A 15,970-nucleotide genomic window follows, 5' to 3' on the forward strand; every position below is an offset into this window, starting at 1 on the left:
TTCCAGCTTGCTTAACCCCTCCATCCCCACCCAAGGCAGGGCTGCCCCATGAATCTCTCGGGGCTGCCCACCCTGCCTGGCCACCTTTCAACCTCGCAGATCATCCTGTGGGAACACATGTTTGGAACTACAGCCTTTCCAGATCCCAGGACGGTGAGTAGAAAGTTCACCAAAAGGGAGGAGGAAATATGGAGGTCCAAGCTAGAAGAAGTGACTCTAATGCTAAAGAGAAACCCTACCTTCTGAATATATCTGCAAATTATCTTTATTAGGAGGTGTTCCCACTTGTTTATCGGGGGAGGAAGGCTCCTTTCCTCTATGGAACCACTCCCCAAATGCTACCAAATGAGTGAGCGCAAAGCCCTAAACTCCACAACCAATCAAGCCTCCATCCCAGTCTCCTTCCTCATTCCAGCTCCCCTGCACCCCTGGGAGCCACAGAAGAATGCCCCTGGGGCTCCGGGCTTCTCCAGGGAAGGAATTAAGGAGACACTCGTGTACCTCCAACCTCCAGAAAACTAGTTCTCTTAATTAATCAGTCTCCCCTGAGCTTTCATTTTTCTCCCAACCAGGTTTTTCCCAGGACTCACATAATACAAACTCCGGATAAGACTGAGGAAGAACCGTGGTATGGAAAGGGAAATGCACATTGGCAAGAACAATCTCATATCTCGAATGAGTCAAAACACCTGCATCTCCATCCGGCTCACTTGATTATCGGGCTTCTCTTGGCCTCCCCCACCATTCTAATACATACATATAGATATATATAGATACACACACAGAGCCCCCTCCCCCACTTACCACCAGCCTGCTAAGCAGCTTTAAACACAGTCTGGGGGAACTGGGGATGGGGTGGGGAGGAGGGTGAGAACAGTACCAGTACCGGAATACGTGTCAAGTTATCCGTCTCGGTTGAAAATGCCTCTTACCTGTTAGCCAGAGGACAGCAACCCAAGCCATCACGACCCTGTCCATTTCCCCCAACTTCCCATCCAGATTAAGGAGTGAGGGAAGAAGGAAGCGGCATAGATTGAGGATCTATATAACCTAGCGGCGGAGGCGGCGGCGGAGCCGTGGCGCCGGGCGCGAGTGGGGCTCCGGCGTCCGTGGATGCAGCCGCCCGCCGGCTCGGCAGCGCAGGCGGGCCTCCGGGCCGACAGCGCCGCAGGCTGCACGCGCGTTGCCGCGGGCTCCAGGAGTCCGCCCCGCGCTCGGCGGCGCCTTCCCAGCCTTCTGGCGCACCCGCACGCGCAGGCAGCGCAGCCCGCCGAGCGCCTTCCCGCCGCAGCGCACGCCGCGCGGGGGAGCTCAGCTGCCGGCCCCCAGCCCCGCCGCCCGCCGCCCGCCACCCCGGGCCTGCCAAAGTTTCTCCGTCACGTGCACGCCCCTGCGGCCCGGAGGTCAGGGCCGAGAGACAAAGTACAAGGGGGAGAGGGGTGCGGGGGAGGCGGCTGAGCGGGCTGCGCCGAGCTGGGAGCGATCAGCGCCGGCAGCTCCCAGCGAAGCCAGCGTTCGGGACCAGAGCCAGAAGCGGGGTTGTGGACTCGAGGAGGGAGTCTGGGTACGCACGTGGCTAGGGCCATTCTAACTGGGAGAGAGGGACCTGCGGCGACTTGGCATAACTTGTTGGCAAGGCTGTGGGCTTTCGCTGAACCCCCTTGCCGCCCCCCCATCCCGATCGCTTATTGACAATGCCAAAAATTAAGGGGCTCCACAGAAGTGGAAAAGGTACGCGAGAATCCGCATCCAAACTTTCTTCTTTTAGAAACGTTATGAGATTAAAACATTATGAGATAAAGGCATGCAGCTCTTTAACAGAAAAAAATGTAAATATAGAATGAAGTGAACAATTATACGGCTCACATTTGTCCAGCATTTAATCACTTTTCCGCCATTTGTCTAAAAAAAGGCGCACTTGTGGCTCAGTAAAGAATCGGCGTGCAATATAGGAGACCCGGTTCGATCCCTGGTTAGGGAAGATACCCTGGAGTAAGAAATGGGTACCCACTCCAGTATTCTTGCCTGGAGAATTCCATGGACAGGGGAGCATGGCAGGCTACAGTCCATGGGGTCGAAAAGAGTCGGCCATGACTGAGCGAACTTCACTTATAGTTTGCAGGGCGTATTTAAATGGATTACTTCAGTTTTAAAAAGGATTTGTCTGTGTGTGTAGGAAAGGATCCTAAATGTATGTTTCGAGACAACCAAGAAATATATACATTAACAAACATGTATCAAGCATCTACTAGGTGCTAAGAGCCAAAGCTACAAAGATGAGGAAGGCAGATTTTCTGCCATTAAGGGGCCTCATCTTGGGTCCAGGAGAGGGAGGAAAATCAGACTATTAAACACAAAAGACATACTGGTGGTAAAACGGAGCAAACATGATGGTGGAGGTATGGAGAAAGTGCCCCTGGAATATGAAGGAAGGAGCAGTTTAGTGGGGCTGGGGAGTGGGGGCAGTGAGCAACACCAGCAAAAATGAATTAATGTCTCAATTGGTATTTACAGGATGGGCAGGATTTGTTATGTTGAGGGATTGGTGGTGGAAAGGGGACAGGGCAGGGGAATACTGGGCAGAGGAAAGAAAGGAGATGAGGCAGAAAGGTGTAAAACTGCTCTGAAAACAGAGTGGTTCTAGGCTTAAGGAGAGTTCCTGGAGAGAGACTACAACCTTAGGAATGAATGTATGTATATGTGAAATGAGGATGAGATGTGAACATCAGAAATGGTGAGGATTTACTCTGGGCTTTCATGGCTTCCTGACATCTCAATTCCCTTCTTATTGTCAAGGATGAAAGCCTTGACAAAAACTCTAGAGCAGTCTCACCAACCAGGAAGCCTCTCACTCAGAGTTTTGTTTTTGTTTTTGTTTTTTTTTAAGCAGGCCTCCCAAGCCCAAGCAGACAAGCCAGACTACAACATGGTGGATCGTCTGAATAAGCTAAGGGCAGGCTGCTTGGAAGCCTATACTAGAATTGCCAAGGAACTGATGGGAGACTAGGAGAACGTACACCCAGGTGTGATGCTGGTTCAACCCAGAGTAGAATTTATCCTGTCTTTCCTTGATCTCTCAGAGCTTTTTGAACCAGGAGCACGTGAGACAAGAAGCAAAGTCCGAGGAGAATCGGTTTTGCCACTGAGGGGACAGCAGCCTCCAGTGTTCACGGTCAACGGTGGCAGATACCAGGCCATCAGACTACTCTGAGGTGAGATCTTGGCTGTGCTTTTGGTTGTAAAGCCTCTCTGAGTTCCAGTTTATTTTCTGCACCTGGCTCTTCAGGCTTCCCAGCAATTCTGTGAGCTACCCAATGGCCCCTTGTACATTCCCTCTTTGCTTGATTTAGCCAGAGATGATTTCTGAAGTTTGCAATTAAGAACCCTGACTAAGATGCTGCGTGAGAGAAATTTGAAGGATTGTTTTCTTTCATATACAAAAATTAAGAAAGAAAATAGAAATAAAGGAGATACCTAACAATTATTGGTTTAGATGCTCATTTGTTCCCGACTCTTGTGACCCCATGGACTGTAGCCTGCCAGGCTCCTCTGTCCATGGGATGTGCATTTCTAGAAATAGTCCTAGATGTTTTACAAGCTTTCTCAATTAATCCAAATAAGGAAACTCAGGTCCAGAGAATTTAACTCCTCTAAGATCAGCTAGCTAATAAATGGCAGTGGTTAGATTTGAACTAAGATTTTTTAAAATTAATTTACTTGTTAAATTGAAGGACATTGCTTTACAGAACTTGGCTGTTTTCCGTCAAAATCAACATGAATCAGCCATAGGTACACATATGTCCTCTACCTCTTGAACGTCCTTCCCGTCTCCCTCCTCATCCCACCCCATAGGTTGTTACAGAGCCCCAGTTTGAGTTCCCTGAGTCATACAGCAAATTCCCATTGGCTGTGTATTTTACATATGGTAATGTGATTTGCCATGTTACTCTCACCCTCTCCTCCACCACACCCTGAGTCCGTAAGTCTGTTCTCTATGTCTGCTTCTCCAAGGCTGCCTTGTAAATAAATTCATTGGTACCATCTTTCTAGATTCTATATATATGCATAAGTATACGATCCTCTTTCTGACTTCAGTTTAGTTCAGTCACTCAGTCATGTCCGACTCTTTGTGACCCCATGACCCACAGCACGCCAGGCCTCCCTGTCCATCACCAACTCCCAGGGTCCACCCAAACCCATGTCCATGGAGTCGATGATGCCATCCAACCGTCTCATCCTCTGTCATCCCCTTCTCCTCCTGCCCTCAATCTTTCCCAGCATCAGAGTCTTTCCAAATGAGTCAGCTCTTCGCATCAGGTGGCCAAAGTATTGGAGTTTCAGCTTCAACATCAGTCTTTCCAATGAACACTCAGGACTAATTTCCTTTAGGATGGACTGGTTGCATCTCCTTGCAGTCCAAGGGACTCTCAAGAGTCTTCTCCAACACCACAGTTCAAAAGCATCAATTCTTCAGTGCTCAGCTTTCTTCAGAGTCCAACTCTCACATCCATACATGAACACTGGAAAATGCATTGCCTTGACTAGACGGACCTTTGTTGACAAAGTAATGTCTCTGCTTTTTAATATGCTGTCTAGGTTAGTCATAACTTTCCTTCCAAGGAGCAAGTGTCTTTTAATTTCATGGCTGCAATCACCATCTGCAGTGATTTTGGAGCCCAGAAAAATAAAGTCAGCCACTGTTTCCACTGTTTCTCCATCTATTTTGCCATGAAGTGATGGGACCGGATGCCATGATCTTAGTTTTCTGAATGTTGAGCTTTAAGCCAACTTTTTCACTCTCCTCTTTCACTTTCATCAAGAGGCTCTGTAGTTCTTCTTCACTTTCTGCCATAAGGGTGGTGTCATCTGCATATCTGAGGTTATTGATATTTCTCCCGGCAATCTTGATTCCAGCTTGTGCTTCTTCCAGCCCAGCGTTTCTCATGATGTACTCTGCATATAAGTTAAATAAACAGGGTGACAATATACAGCCTTGACAAACTCTTTTTCCTATTTGGAACCAGTCTGTTGTTCCATGTCCAGTTCTAACTGTGGCTTCCTGACCTGCATACAGGTTTCTCAAGAGGCAGGTCAGGTGATCTGGTATTCCCATCTCTTTCAGAATTGTCCACAGTTTATTGTGATCGACACAGTTAAAGGCTTTGGCATAGTCAATAAAGCAGAAATAGATGTTTTTCTGGAACTCTCTTGCTTTTTCCATGATCCAGCACATGTTGGCAATTTGATCTCTGGTTCCTCTGCCTTTTCTAAAACCAGCTTGAACATCTGGAAGTTGACAATTCACGTATTGCTGAAGCCTGGCTTGGAGAATTTGGAGCATTACTTTACTAGTGTGTGAGATGAGTGCAATTGTGTGGTAGTTTGAGCATGCTTTGGCATTTCCTTTCTTTGGGATTGGAATGAAAACTGACCTTTTCCAGACCTGTGGCCACTGCTGAGTTTTCCGAATTTGCTAGCATATTGAGTGCAGCATTTTCACAGCATCATCTTTCAGGATTTGAAATAGCTCACCTGGAATTCCATCACCTCCACTAGCTTTGTTCATAGTGATACTTCCTAAGGCCCACTTGACTTCACATTCTAGGATGTCTGGCTCTAGGTGAGTGTGAGTGATCACACCGTCATGATTATCTGGGTCGTGAAGATCTTTTTCATACAGTTCTTCTGTGTATTCTTGCCATCTCTTCTTAATACCTTCTGCTTAATATCTTTCCGACTTATTTCCCTCTATATAATAGGCTCTAGGTTCATCCACCTCGTTAGAACTGACTTAGAAGTGCTCCTTTTAATGGCTGAGTAATATTCCATTGTATATATGTACCACAGCTTCTTTATCCATTCATCTGTCAATGGACATCTAGGTTGTTTCCATGTAGATTTGAATTAAGATCTATTAACCTCCAAAGCATATGCCCTTTGCATTATGACAGGGACATCTAGACCAGAGGGTTGATATAACGAGGTATGTTTATTGTCTACAACTTATTTACACACACGTACTAAGTATGTGTCTGGGTGCTGGTGGGCACATGCACACAAAGCATGAAAGAGAGTCTGAATAATGTTTAGTATCTAAGCATATAACAAGGATATTTTATGCAAAACTTGAAAGATGATGCTGTGAACGTGCTGTACTCTTTTGTACTTTTCCAGGTAAGAATACTGGAGTGGGTTGCCATTTTCTTCTCCAGGAAGGAGCTGCTAAACTGGACTAAGTCATTGGGAAATGTGTGCCCCTCCCCAGTACACATATTATTACCAAGGTAATTGAGGATTATGAGGAACTTTAGGTACACCTAATGATTCACAACCTGCAACCTAAAGAGAGAGGTAAGAGGAGGTTGGGACAATGGCATTATTTTGCTGAATTGGTGTTCATAGCAGGATATGCCACTAGAACCCTGATGCTCTTCCAAGCGAGGTTTTGAACTTCTAGCATCAGAATCACATGAAAGTGTTTGATTAAATGCAGGTTCCCAGGCTCTACTAAAAACTTTGAGATCAGAAACTTTGGGTGGGGCCTGGAAATCTGCATGTTAACCACTTTCCTCGCATACTTCTAAAGCTCACTAATATTTCAGAAGCCCTACTTAATCACTTTCTTTGTTTTCTGGGGAAGCTGTTGACTTGATGTTTACCAATGAGCCTCAGATTCAGATCCAGTTGATCTCTAATTATCTGTTTATCCTGGTCAAATAGGACAGGACGCCCATAGAAATGCATCTTTCACCACCAAAGGAAGGGTCTGGATCCCCAGTGCTTCAAACTTTGTTCTGCAACCCAGAGACAAAAATGTCAGAACATAGGCCCATGTGGGACCAGATCAGGATTCCTAGGAAGCCACAGCTGGAATTGTGTATGATGGGAAGAGGGTGTGGACTGACCAGCAGCTTCAGCAAAGCTGCACCCTTTAGAACAGAATTAGGACATGGAGAAAAGAGAAGTGAACCACTGCAAGAGACAGGCCGGTAGCTGGTAGCAACCACATAGTTATAAATATAATGCAGCTGAATCCTCTTTAAAACATGATTTCATTGCAGGCACATAGGCATGTATGCACATGAATTCTGTGGAATGTAGGTCTCTTTAAAGCACACAGATAATACCACATTTCTACTTCTGTCCAATCTGGTCTTCCAGGAGAAATCTATGAAGTGGGACCTTCAAACAGATACTATGTTTCTTATCTGAGTTTTGTTTCTCTTCCTTCCCTTGTGCTACCTTTTCAGTTTATCTTTCCCATCCCTCATCTCTTCAAAACCACCTTCAATGAATTATAATTTTTTTAAAAGTCTAAATTAATGTGAGAAACCAAAATAAATAAATAAATATGAACAAACAAATACTGAAGACTCTAAGCACCCTGTACTAGAAACTGGAAACATTTTCAATCTGAAAGCCCTTTCATATTGAAGAATAAACTGTTTCATTAAGAAAATGCTTTAAAGAAAGGAAATGCAAATATAAAGTGCATGATGCCAGAGAATTCTAAAAAGCTGTACTGCCAAGAACAGTAGAAGATTGGGAGAACATACTGAAAATTTCATGAACTTGAAGCAGATTTAACCCAACAGCCTGCTGTCTCAGGCTTCAAATCAAACTGCGGTGGTGCTGGGGGCAGGGGGTGGTACAGAATTAGATGACATCAGCTTGCCTCATCCTGAGGCCAGACTCCACCATCAGTAGGCAGCCCCACCTGAGTTAGCGCTCTATATTTTCCCCATAGAGGCCCATCCAAGAATAGTGTGCAGGAAAAAAGAGCAGAACATCAAATTATATTTAGAGCACAGTCCCAAATATGGAAAATGCCTTTAAAGGAGTCAATGGAAACAACAAAAGAGTAATAATGGTTTTATCAGGGAGTGCAGTCATTCCTTTATATTTTCTTCTTTAGATTTCCTCTATGCACTAATAGTTCTACAGTGTAGAAACTGTTGCTTAGACAATAGGTACAGCTGTGCCACAGGTTACTCAGTCTCTGGGACATCCCTGGAGGAAGGAGAGAGTCAGCGAGAAGAAATGACAGGGGTTTTGTCAGGCCTATATCTTTAGCCAGATACAAAGCCCCCAGATGTACACCTGCTCTCATTCTGTCTCAATCATGAGCTGTTAATCAAGTTAATTATGAGTGGTTGAAGCCCTGGGAGCCCTTACTGACTGACAATTCAACCTATAATTTTTTTGAGTAACAGAGCCAAACATGAAGTAAGTCTGCTTCTCTCTTATGAGCCCTATCTTTGGTTTTTGCTTTTGTTTCTGTTTTTGTTTCAGTTTTAGCATCCTTTGGAAATCAGAACAGCATTGACAGACCCCCAAATTAGCAGCAGAGCAGAGTCCAGTAATCAAGAAGCATCCTTTAGCCAAAGGGGGAATGATGAAGGGAGCCTGTCTTTCTGTATTTTATCAATTCTTTGGGTTCTAGGTTTTGGTGATTAAGCTAGAAGATTGCTTCTCAGCCCTAAGCATTCTCCTAGAGGCCTTCTCCATTGGCACAGGTCTAACATGGACCCTAAGGGAAGGAAGTGAATAAGTATGTCATCCAATGACCTCACCCCCAGAAAACAGGCAGGTAAGGCAATTGGGAAAACGGAGCCAGAACACTGAACATCATGAAAGGAAGCTGCTCAAGCAACAGAATCGTCATTTGTGGGCTCTTGAAAACTAGTGTTAAAAAACAGCAGCCTTGACTTTTGTGTTGGAGTTGTAGCATGAGCCTGTCTCATAGACTGTTAATTCTGTACTCCTAGCCCAATCCTGAATGAGTTCCCTGTACACAAATATGATCAAGATGTTTTTTGTCTGATTTCAACCTGTTCCAAGGCCTACTTCCCTTTTCCTCATCTTCTCTTCTCTCTTTCTTGAATTCATTCAGTTATTTATTCCATACACATTCATTGAGCACCTACTATATTTTAGACAGTGTGCTGCCCAGAAATGCAAGATGAGTAGCTATTCAAAGATGGATGAGTCACAGCCTCTTCTGTCAAAGAGCTTACAGTTGAACTGTAGCCATATGTGGGTGTGGCTGGGTGTGTGTGTGTGTTGGGGGGTGAGAGTCAGACACATGGCCTTTGAATGTGATAGTGTGGCAGGACCTATGTAGGGACATTTGTAGGTATGGTGGGGGCACAAAGGGAGAGGGGTCAGTTACCTGTGGGAGTGCCAGTCAGAGATGTCATCATGAAAAGGTGACCCCTGAGCTAAGTCCTAAACATGATCTGGGCAGAGTTTCTAAAAGCAGAAGTGGAGCAAGAGGTAGGGCAGATGCACAGCAGTGGGCTGAGGTGAGAGTGGGGCCTGCTGCCAGGAGTGTGAGTCGGCAATGAGGCTGGAAGGCAGGCTGAGGTCAGAACAAGGGGAGCCAGGCTACCAGGCCTGGACTTAACTCTGCAGGCAGTGGACCACCCATAAGGATATCTAAGCGGAAAAACAAGATCAGACGTATATTTCACACAAGGTATTGTGGCCACAGGCTGTAGGATGTACTGGTGGAAAGAGAGACAACAGGCAGAGGCCTCTTCAGTGGGAGAGCTCATCATAAGAACCCAAGAAGGAACAAGCACCAGAACTCAGCTATGGGGTGGCAGGAATGGGAAGCCAACTGTACGTGAGAGACACTACAGGGAGACATAGGAAGTGGAATCACATAACCTGACAAGAGGTTGTATATGTATAGACTGAGCAAGCTGAAAAACCAACCAGACTTAAGGCTGAGTTACTCAGGAATGTGGTGTGAATTCAGGCAACATCTAGAGATGATGGGGAACTTGGAAATTCCCCTTTTTTGCTTTGGCAGAGCCTTGTATAATAAACATCCTTGAGCATCTATAATGAACAGCTTGGAATACTTGTGTTAAAGAAGCAGGGATCTCACAGAGGTCAGAGCCATTCATGGGCTGTGTGGCCTGGGGAAGCCCCAATTTCCCATTCTGCAAAATGCAGAAGATCATAGAATTTATTACATAGGGATGTTATGGAGAGGAGAGATCAGATAACCCTTGTGCAGTGTTTAGCAGGGAGTCTGACACAATAGCTTTCAATGAATGTTAGCTATTATTACTATTATTAGCACAGGTTGGAGGATGCACTCTATACTGTCAGGGCCTTAATTTAAACTAGCATCAGGAAAAAAATAGCATAAGATAAACATTCTCTTAAAATGCTGTATTTTTGGGGGTGGTTTCATACTCACTTGGCTGAAAATCACACCTCATACTTAATATTTTAAAAAAGTAGAAGCCATGCATGTTTCTAATGGCTTCTCTCCCATTTAGATTGAAATCCAAAATTCTTAGACTGTCTTTGTAAGCCCTGTATGATTTGGCCCAATCTCCCTCTGCAATAACCTCTCTGAGCCCCTCCCCCGCCTTGCTCACTTCAACTACAGACGTATTTAGCTATTCCTCAGACATCCTTGATGTGTGCCCACCTTGGAGTCTTTGAACTTGCTATTTCCTTGACTGGGAGTGATCTTTGCCTGATATCTTCATGGTTTGCTTCCTCACTTCCAGAGTTTACTTAAATGTCATTTCCTCAAATAGGGCCTTTTCTGACCATGCTAAAGTTGTACCCTCCATCAATCCCTATTCCCTTATCCTGTATTGTCTTTCTTCATTGGACTTATTGTCCAATAAGGTGTTCAGACAACATATTATATACGTAGTTATTTATTTCTTTATTTTCTGCCTTCCTCATTATGTTATAAGCTTTGTTCTGTTCTACTTATTATTGTGCCTGAAGTAGAGCCTGGCGCTGCATAGACTCTGAACAAATATTAAATGAATGAAGCACTTCCTCTTGGAAACTCTTAGTTTCCCTAGTTTTCTCTCTGCTTCCTCAGACATTCCTTCTTCCTTACTTTTACTAGGTTTTCTTTTTCTAATGAAAGTTGCTCAGTCATGTCCAACTCTTTGCAACCCCATGAACTATTCAGTCCATTGAATTTCCGAGGCCAGAATACTGGAGTGGGTAGTCTTTCTCTTCTCCAGGGAATCTTCCCAACCCAGAGATCAAACCCAAGTCTCCCACATTGCAGGCAGGTTCTTTACCAGCTGAGTCACCAGGGAAGCCCAAGAATACTGGAATGGGTAGCCTATCCCTTCTTCAGCAGATCTTCCTGACCCAGGAATTGAACCGGGATCTCTTCTTTTGCAGGGGATTCTTTACCAGCTAAGCTACCAAGGAAACCCCATTCTTTTTCTAGTTCAGTTGCTCAGTCATGTCCAATTCTTTGTGACCCCATGGACCGTAGCATGTCAGGCCTCCCTGTCCATCCGAACTCTTGGAGTTTACTCAAACTCATGTCCATTGAGTCGGTGATGCCATCCAACCATCTCATCCTCTGTCGTCCCCTTCTCCTCCTGCCTTCAGTCTTTCCCAGCATGAGGGTCTTTACAATGAGTCAGTTCTTTGCATCAGGTGGCCAAAGTATTGGAATTTCAGCTTCAGCATCAGTCCTTCCAATGAATATTCAGGACTGATTTCCTTTAGGATGGACTAGTTAGATCTCCTGGCTGTCCAAGGGACTCTCAAGAGTCTTCTCCAACACCACAGTTCAAAAGCATCAATTCTTCAGCATTCAGCTTTCTCTATAGTCCAACTCTCACATCCATATATGACTACTGGAAAAACCATAGCTTTGATTAGTTGGACCTTTGTTGGCAAAGTAATGTCTCTGCTTTTTAATATGCTGTCTAGGTTGGTCATAATTTTTCTTCCAAGGAGCAAGCATCTTAATTTCATGGCTGCAGTCACCATCTGCAGTGATTTTGGAGCCTAAAAAAATAAAGTCAGCCACTGTTTCCATTGTTTCCCCATCTATTTGCCATGAAGTGATGGGACCAGATGCCATGAACTGACTTCTAAATGCTGGTGTTCCTCAGGACTCCATCATGGGCCCTTTTTTTCTCTCTTCACTCTCAGCCTAAATTATCTCATCCATTTCCATGAGTCTATGTACCAGCTTTATGTGGCTTACTTCCAGATTCTATTGCTAGCCCAGAACTCCAGATAGATAGCCGATTGACTGCTTTACATCTTGAATGTATAATAGGCATTTCAAAATTAACATCCATAACTGAATTCTTGACTCCCCTCCCCTTGCCATGCATGCCCCAAACAAAAACCTGCCACCCTGTAGAATTTCTGAATAGGAAGATCCATGTGGCTGGTAAGAGGGGAACACTATTCTGTTTACATAGGATCTTAAGTAAAACCAGAAAATAATCAGTTGTAACAAAGAAGGAGAGGAGCAGATAATAGTAGTATGAAGAGCAGACCCTCTTTGGTACTAGAAAGCCTAGTATTCCTCCCTTTCTCTCACTTTATAACCAATCCATCAGCTAGTTCTATTTTTCCACAAAGTACAATTAAAACCATGGTCACCTCTCCATGTCTGCTCCATGTCTCTGTTCTAGGTCATCATCATTTCACATGGACTCCTGAAGGAACCTTTTAACTCATCTCCTCGTGCCCATTCTTGATTTGAAACTGTTCTCGGACTAGCATCAAGAGTGAGCTTCTTAAACTCTAAACCATGTGACACTTAAAAAATCTCTTAAATGACCACCAACATCCTTAGGATAATACTTGAACCCCTGATACTGGCCACGTCCAGGTCGTTGCTGGTCACTCCATCCTCAGTAAGCACCACACTCCACCTGACTGGATACACTTCAGCAACACCAACCAACCTTCTGTTTGTTCTGAGGATTCACCAAGCTCTTTATTGTGTGAGGCTTTTTCATACACTGTTCCCTCTGTCTGGAATGCACTTCTTCAACTCTTAACATGACTAGCTCCATACCTTTGCATTCTTTCTCATTTTAAATGACATCTCAGAAAGATTTGCCTCTGATCACCTATCTAAACATTTAACAGTTAAATCCGAGTATTATTTTAAGTGTTTAAAATAAGATAAAGCAATCTGAGCCAAGATGGAATAACAGGAAATGAATTTATCAACTGGTCAAAATATATGAAACAATCTTTTCAGAAATGACATCAGGGAGCAGAGGCGAATAATCCCTGAGAGAACAGAAGCAAACAGGGTGAGCCCTGTGATTGCCCCAGGTTGCTGCTCAGAGAGAGTATCCAGAATCCAGAATCAAGAGTAGTAACCTAGGCAGAGCCCTGTGGCCTCCTTGAAAGATGGAGTTTGTTGTCTAGGTAGGCCAAGGTGGCTAGAGTTCACAGGGCAGAGTACCAGACGAAGAGAGCAGCACAAAGAAGAGTTCTGGAAATCTGCTGAGGATCTCCCTTGGAGCTGCAGCTGAATACTGATGAGTGCATGTGTGGGAGGAAACTATACAGTGCCAGGGAAAGAACAACCTGAAAGGACTGGAAGGAACAATCCTTGAAATTCACACAGGGCTAGAAATAGTCTGCGTTTCCATTAGCCAAAGTGGAAGAAAACCCTGCAAATTCATGGGTTATCAGCACAATACTCAGAAGCATGTTATATCAGCAGAGGAGAAAATTAGTCCTAAAGGTTGCTCTAAATCTGAATAACTAAGCATAAAAGCAAACCTCAAAAGGAGGTAAAACTAGACCCAAATTGTTTCCAAAAACATAATACAAAGCACAAGAATATTTATTAGAAAAACATGCAGCATCCAACAGGGTAAAATTTACAACGGTCATCCAACCAAATATTGCCAAGCTTACAAAGAAGCAGGACAAAATAAAACCCATAATAATAAGAAAAATCAACCAGTAGAAACAGACCCAGAAATGACCTAGATGATGGGATGAGTGGACAAAGACAGTCAGTAGTTACTATAATACACTCCATGTTAAAGGTAGAAGACAGATCGACCATGTTAAGTAGAAATATGGAAGACGTAAGAAAGATTTAAATAAAATTCTAGAGATGAAAACTAAATGATCTGATACAAAAAAATATACTGGATGGGTTTAGTAGCAAATTAGATCTCTCAACAGAAAAGGTTAGTAAACATGAAGAAACAGTAGAAACTGAAAAATAAAACACAGAGAACAAAGACTGAAGGAAAAACAAATGAACAGAGTATCAGTGATTGTGGGGCAACTTCAAGGAGCCTAAGGGGGTAGTAAGAGAACTTTTGGGGGTGGATATGTTTATTATCTTGATGGTGGCGATGGTTTCACAGCTGTACACATATGTTAAAACTCTTCTAGTTGTATGCTTTAGATATATGTATTTAATTTACTATACTTCCAACATGTCTCAACCTTGGTATAAAAAAACAATCTGAAACTAAAATCCCAGATAATAACAAGTGGAATGGTGGAGCAGTGAGTTGGGATACTAAGTGAGGGGAAGCAATAGTTTTCTAAGCTTCTTGTCTATTTGAGAAGAATGGATGTGGATACCTGCTAACTGTATAAGTTGTTATAAAAATATGTTTTAAAACAACTATCTTAAAAATATAGATAGCTACAGAATGAAGCAAAATAGAAAGCATGACTTGAAACCAGTGTAAGAAAAAGCAGAGTAAAAAATACTGATCAATCCATCTAAAGCAGAAAAAGGAAAAATAAGAAACCTAGAACGATAGTAAACAGAAACTGAAAATACTTGAATGAAGCTTTTTATTCAAGAAACTAGAAAAAGAACCACAAAATAGCCCGAAGGAGATACACAGAGGGACTCCATAAACTTAAAGCAGAAATAAAAAGGAACAGGAAAACTGTAAAGTTCATAAATAAAACCCAAAGCTTTTTTTTTTTTTTAAGATAAGTAAAATAAACATTTGCAAGAGGAAAAAAAGACATGAGGTAATAATAATATTAGGAATGAAAAGGGAAAGCAATATTAGAATATGTATGTTTTAAATTATAAATAAATATTATAAGTATTTTATGCCAATAAGTCTTGTTTTTTAAATCAACTTTATTGAAGTATAATTTACACACAGTAAAATGCACACCTTTTAAATATATTATTTGAGAAATTTTGATAACGATATGCCACTTGTAACCACTACCGCCATAATCAAGGTATAAAATATTTCTGACAACCCAGGAGTTCTCTTGTCAGTTCGCAGTCAGTCCCCTCCCTCTACCTCTCGCTGCTGCTGCTAAGTCACTTCAGTCGTGTCCGACTCTGTGCGACCCAATGGACGGCAGCCCACCAGGCTCCCCTGTCCCTGGGATTCTCCAGGCAAGAACACTGGAGTGGGTTGCCATTTCCTTCTCCAATCTCAGTCAATCCCCTTCCTCTACCTCTTAGCCCTAGGCAACTGCTGATTTGAGCAACCCTCGTGGCTCAGTGGTAAATAATCTGCCTGTCAATGCAGGAGACACAGGTTCTATCCCGGGTCTGGGAAGATCCCCTGGAGAAGGAGATGGCAACCCACCCCAGTATTCTTGCCTGGGAAATCCCTGGGGCAGGTGTGGGGGGGGAGTGGGGGGGGTGGTCTTCTATACAATAGTTTGGCCTTTTCTTGAGTTTTGTATAAATGGAATCAAGATATCTATCTATCCTTTTATATATTCTTTTTTTTCACTCCATGAAATTATCCTGCAATTCATCCATGTTAAATATCAACAGTTCATTGCATTTCTTTCCTGAATAGCAGCGTGTTAGTCACTCAGTTGTGTCCGATTCTTTGCAACCCCATGGACTGTAGCCTACTAGGTTCCTCTGTCCAAGGGATTCTCCAGGCAAGAATACTGGAGTGGGTAGGCTTTCCTTACTCCAAGGGCTCTTTCCAACCCAGGGATCAAACTCAGGTCTCTTGCATTACAGGCTGACTCTTCACCATCTGAGCCACCAGGGTAGCTAATAAGGATATACCACAATTTTAAAATCAATTCCTCTTTTAATGATCATCTGGGTTGTCCAGTTTGAGGCTCTTACAAATACAGCTGCTATGAAAATTCATTTCCAAGTGTTGTTTTTTTTTTTTTTTTTTTCATTTCTCCTAAATGAATGGAAGTTCTGGGTCTGATGGTAAATGTAAATTTA

At 43.4% G+C, this 15,970-nt stretch overlaps 1 protein-coding gene and 1 long non-coding RNA gene across 17 annotated transcripts in view; one reads left to right on the forward strand and one right to left on the reverse strand.

Annotated features, from left to right (window-relative positions):
- ILDR2 (immunoglobulin like domain containing receptor 2) overlaps window positions 1–1,425 on the reverse strand; it is a 68,908-nt gene extending 67,483 nt beyond the window's left edge. For 13 of the 16 annotated variants that reach the window (XR_015161327.1, XR_015161326.1, XM_086393874.1 and 10 more), the window contains exon 1: window positions 933–1,350. Coding sequence is in view for 13 of the 16 variants with exons in the window: in XM_086393874.1 (XP_086250000.1) it covers window positions 933–978 (46 nt within the window). In the remaining 3 variants the exon portion in view is untranslated. Of the gene's footprint in view, window positions 1–932 lie in introns of all 16 variants that reach the window. The other 3 variants (XR_015161329.1, XM_086393877.1, XM_086393875.1) reach the window with 3 other exon arrangements.
- A 1,465-nt stretch (window positions 1,426–2,890) lies between these two features.
- LOC147377100 (uncharacterized) lies at window positions 2,891–14,613 on the forward strand. Its single transcript, XR_015161332.1, has 2 exons — window positions 2,891–3,212; window positions 12,438–14,613. It is a non-coding gene; the product is annotated as an uncharacterized LOC147377100 (long non-coding RNA).
- The last annotated feature ends 1,357 nt before the right edge of the window (window positions 14,614–15,970 follow it).

Source organism: Bos grunniens, chromosome 3, assembly GCF_055505025.1.
Source record: "Bos grunniens cultivar Pamir isolate PY7600 chromosome 3, Bosgru_T2T1.0, whole genome shotgun sequence".
Taxonomy (NCBI): Eukaryota; Metazoa; Chordata; class Mammalia; order Artiodactyla; family Bovidae; genus Bos; species Bos grunniens.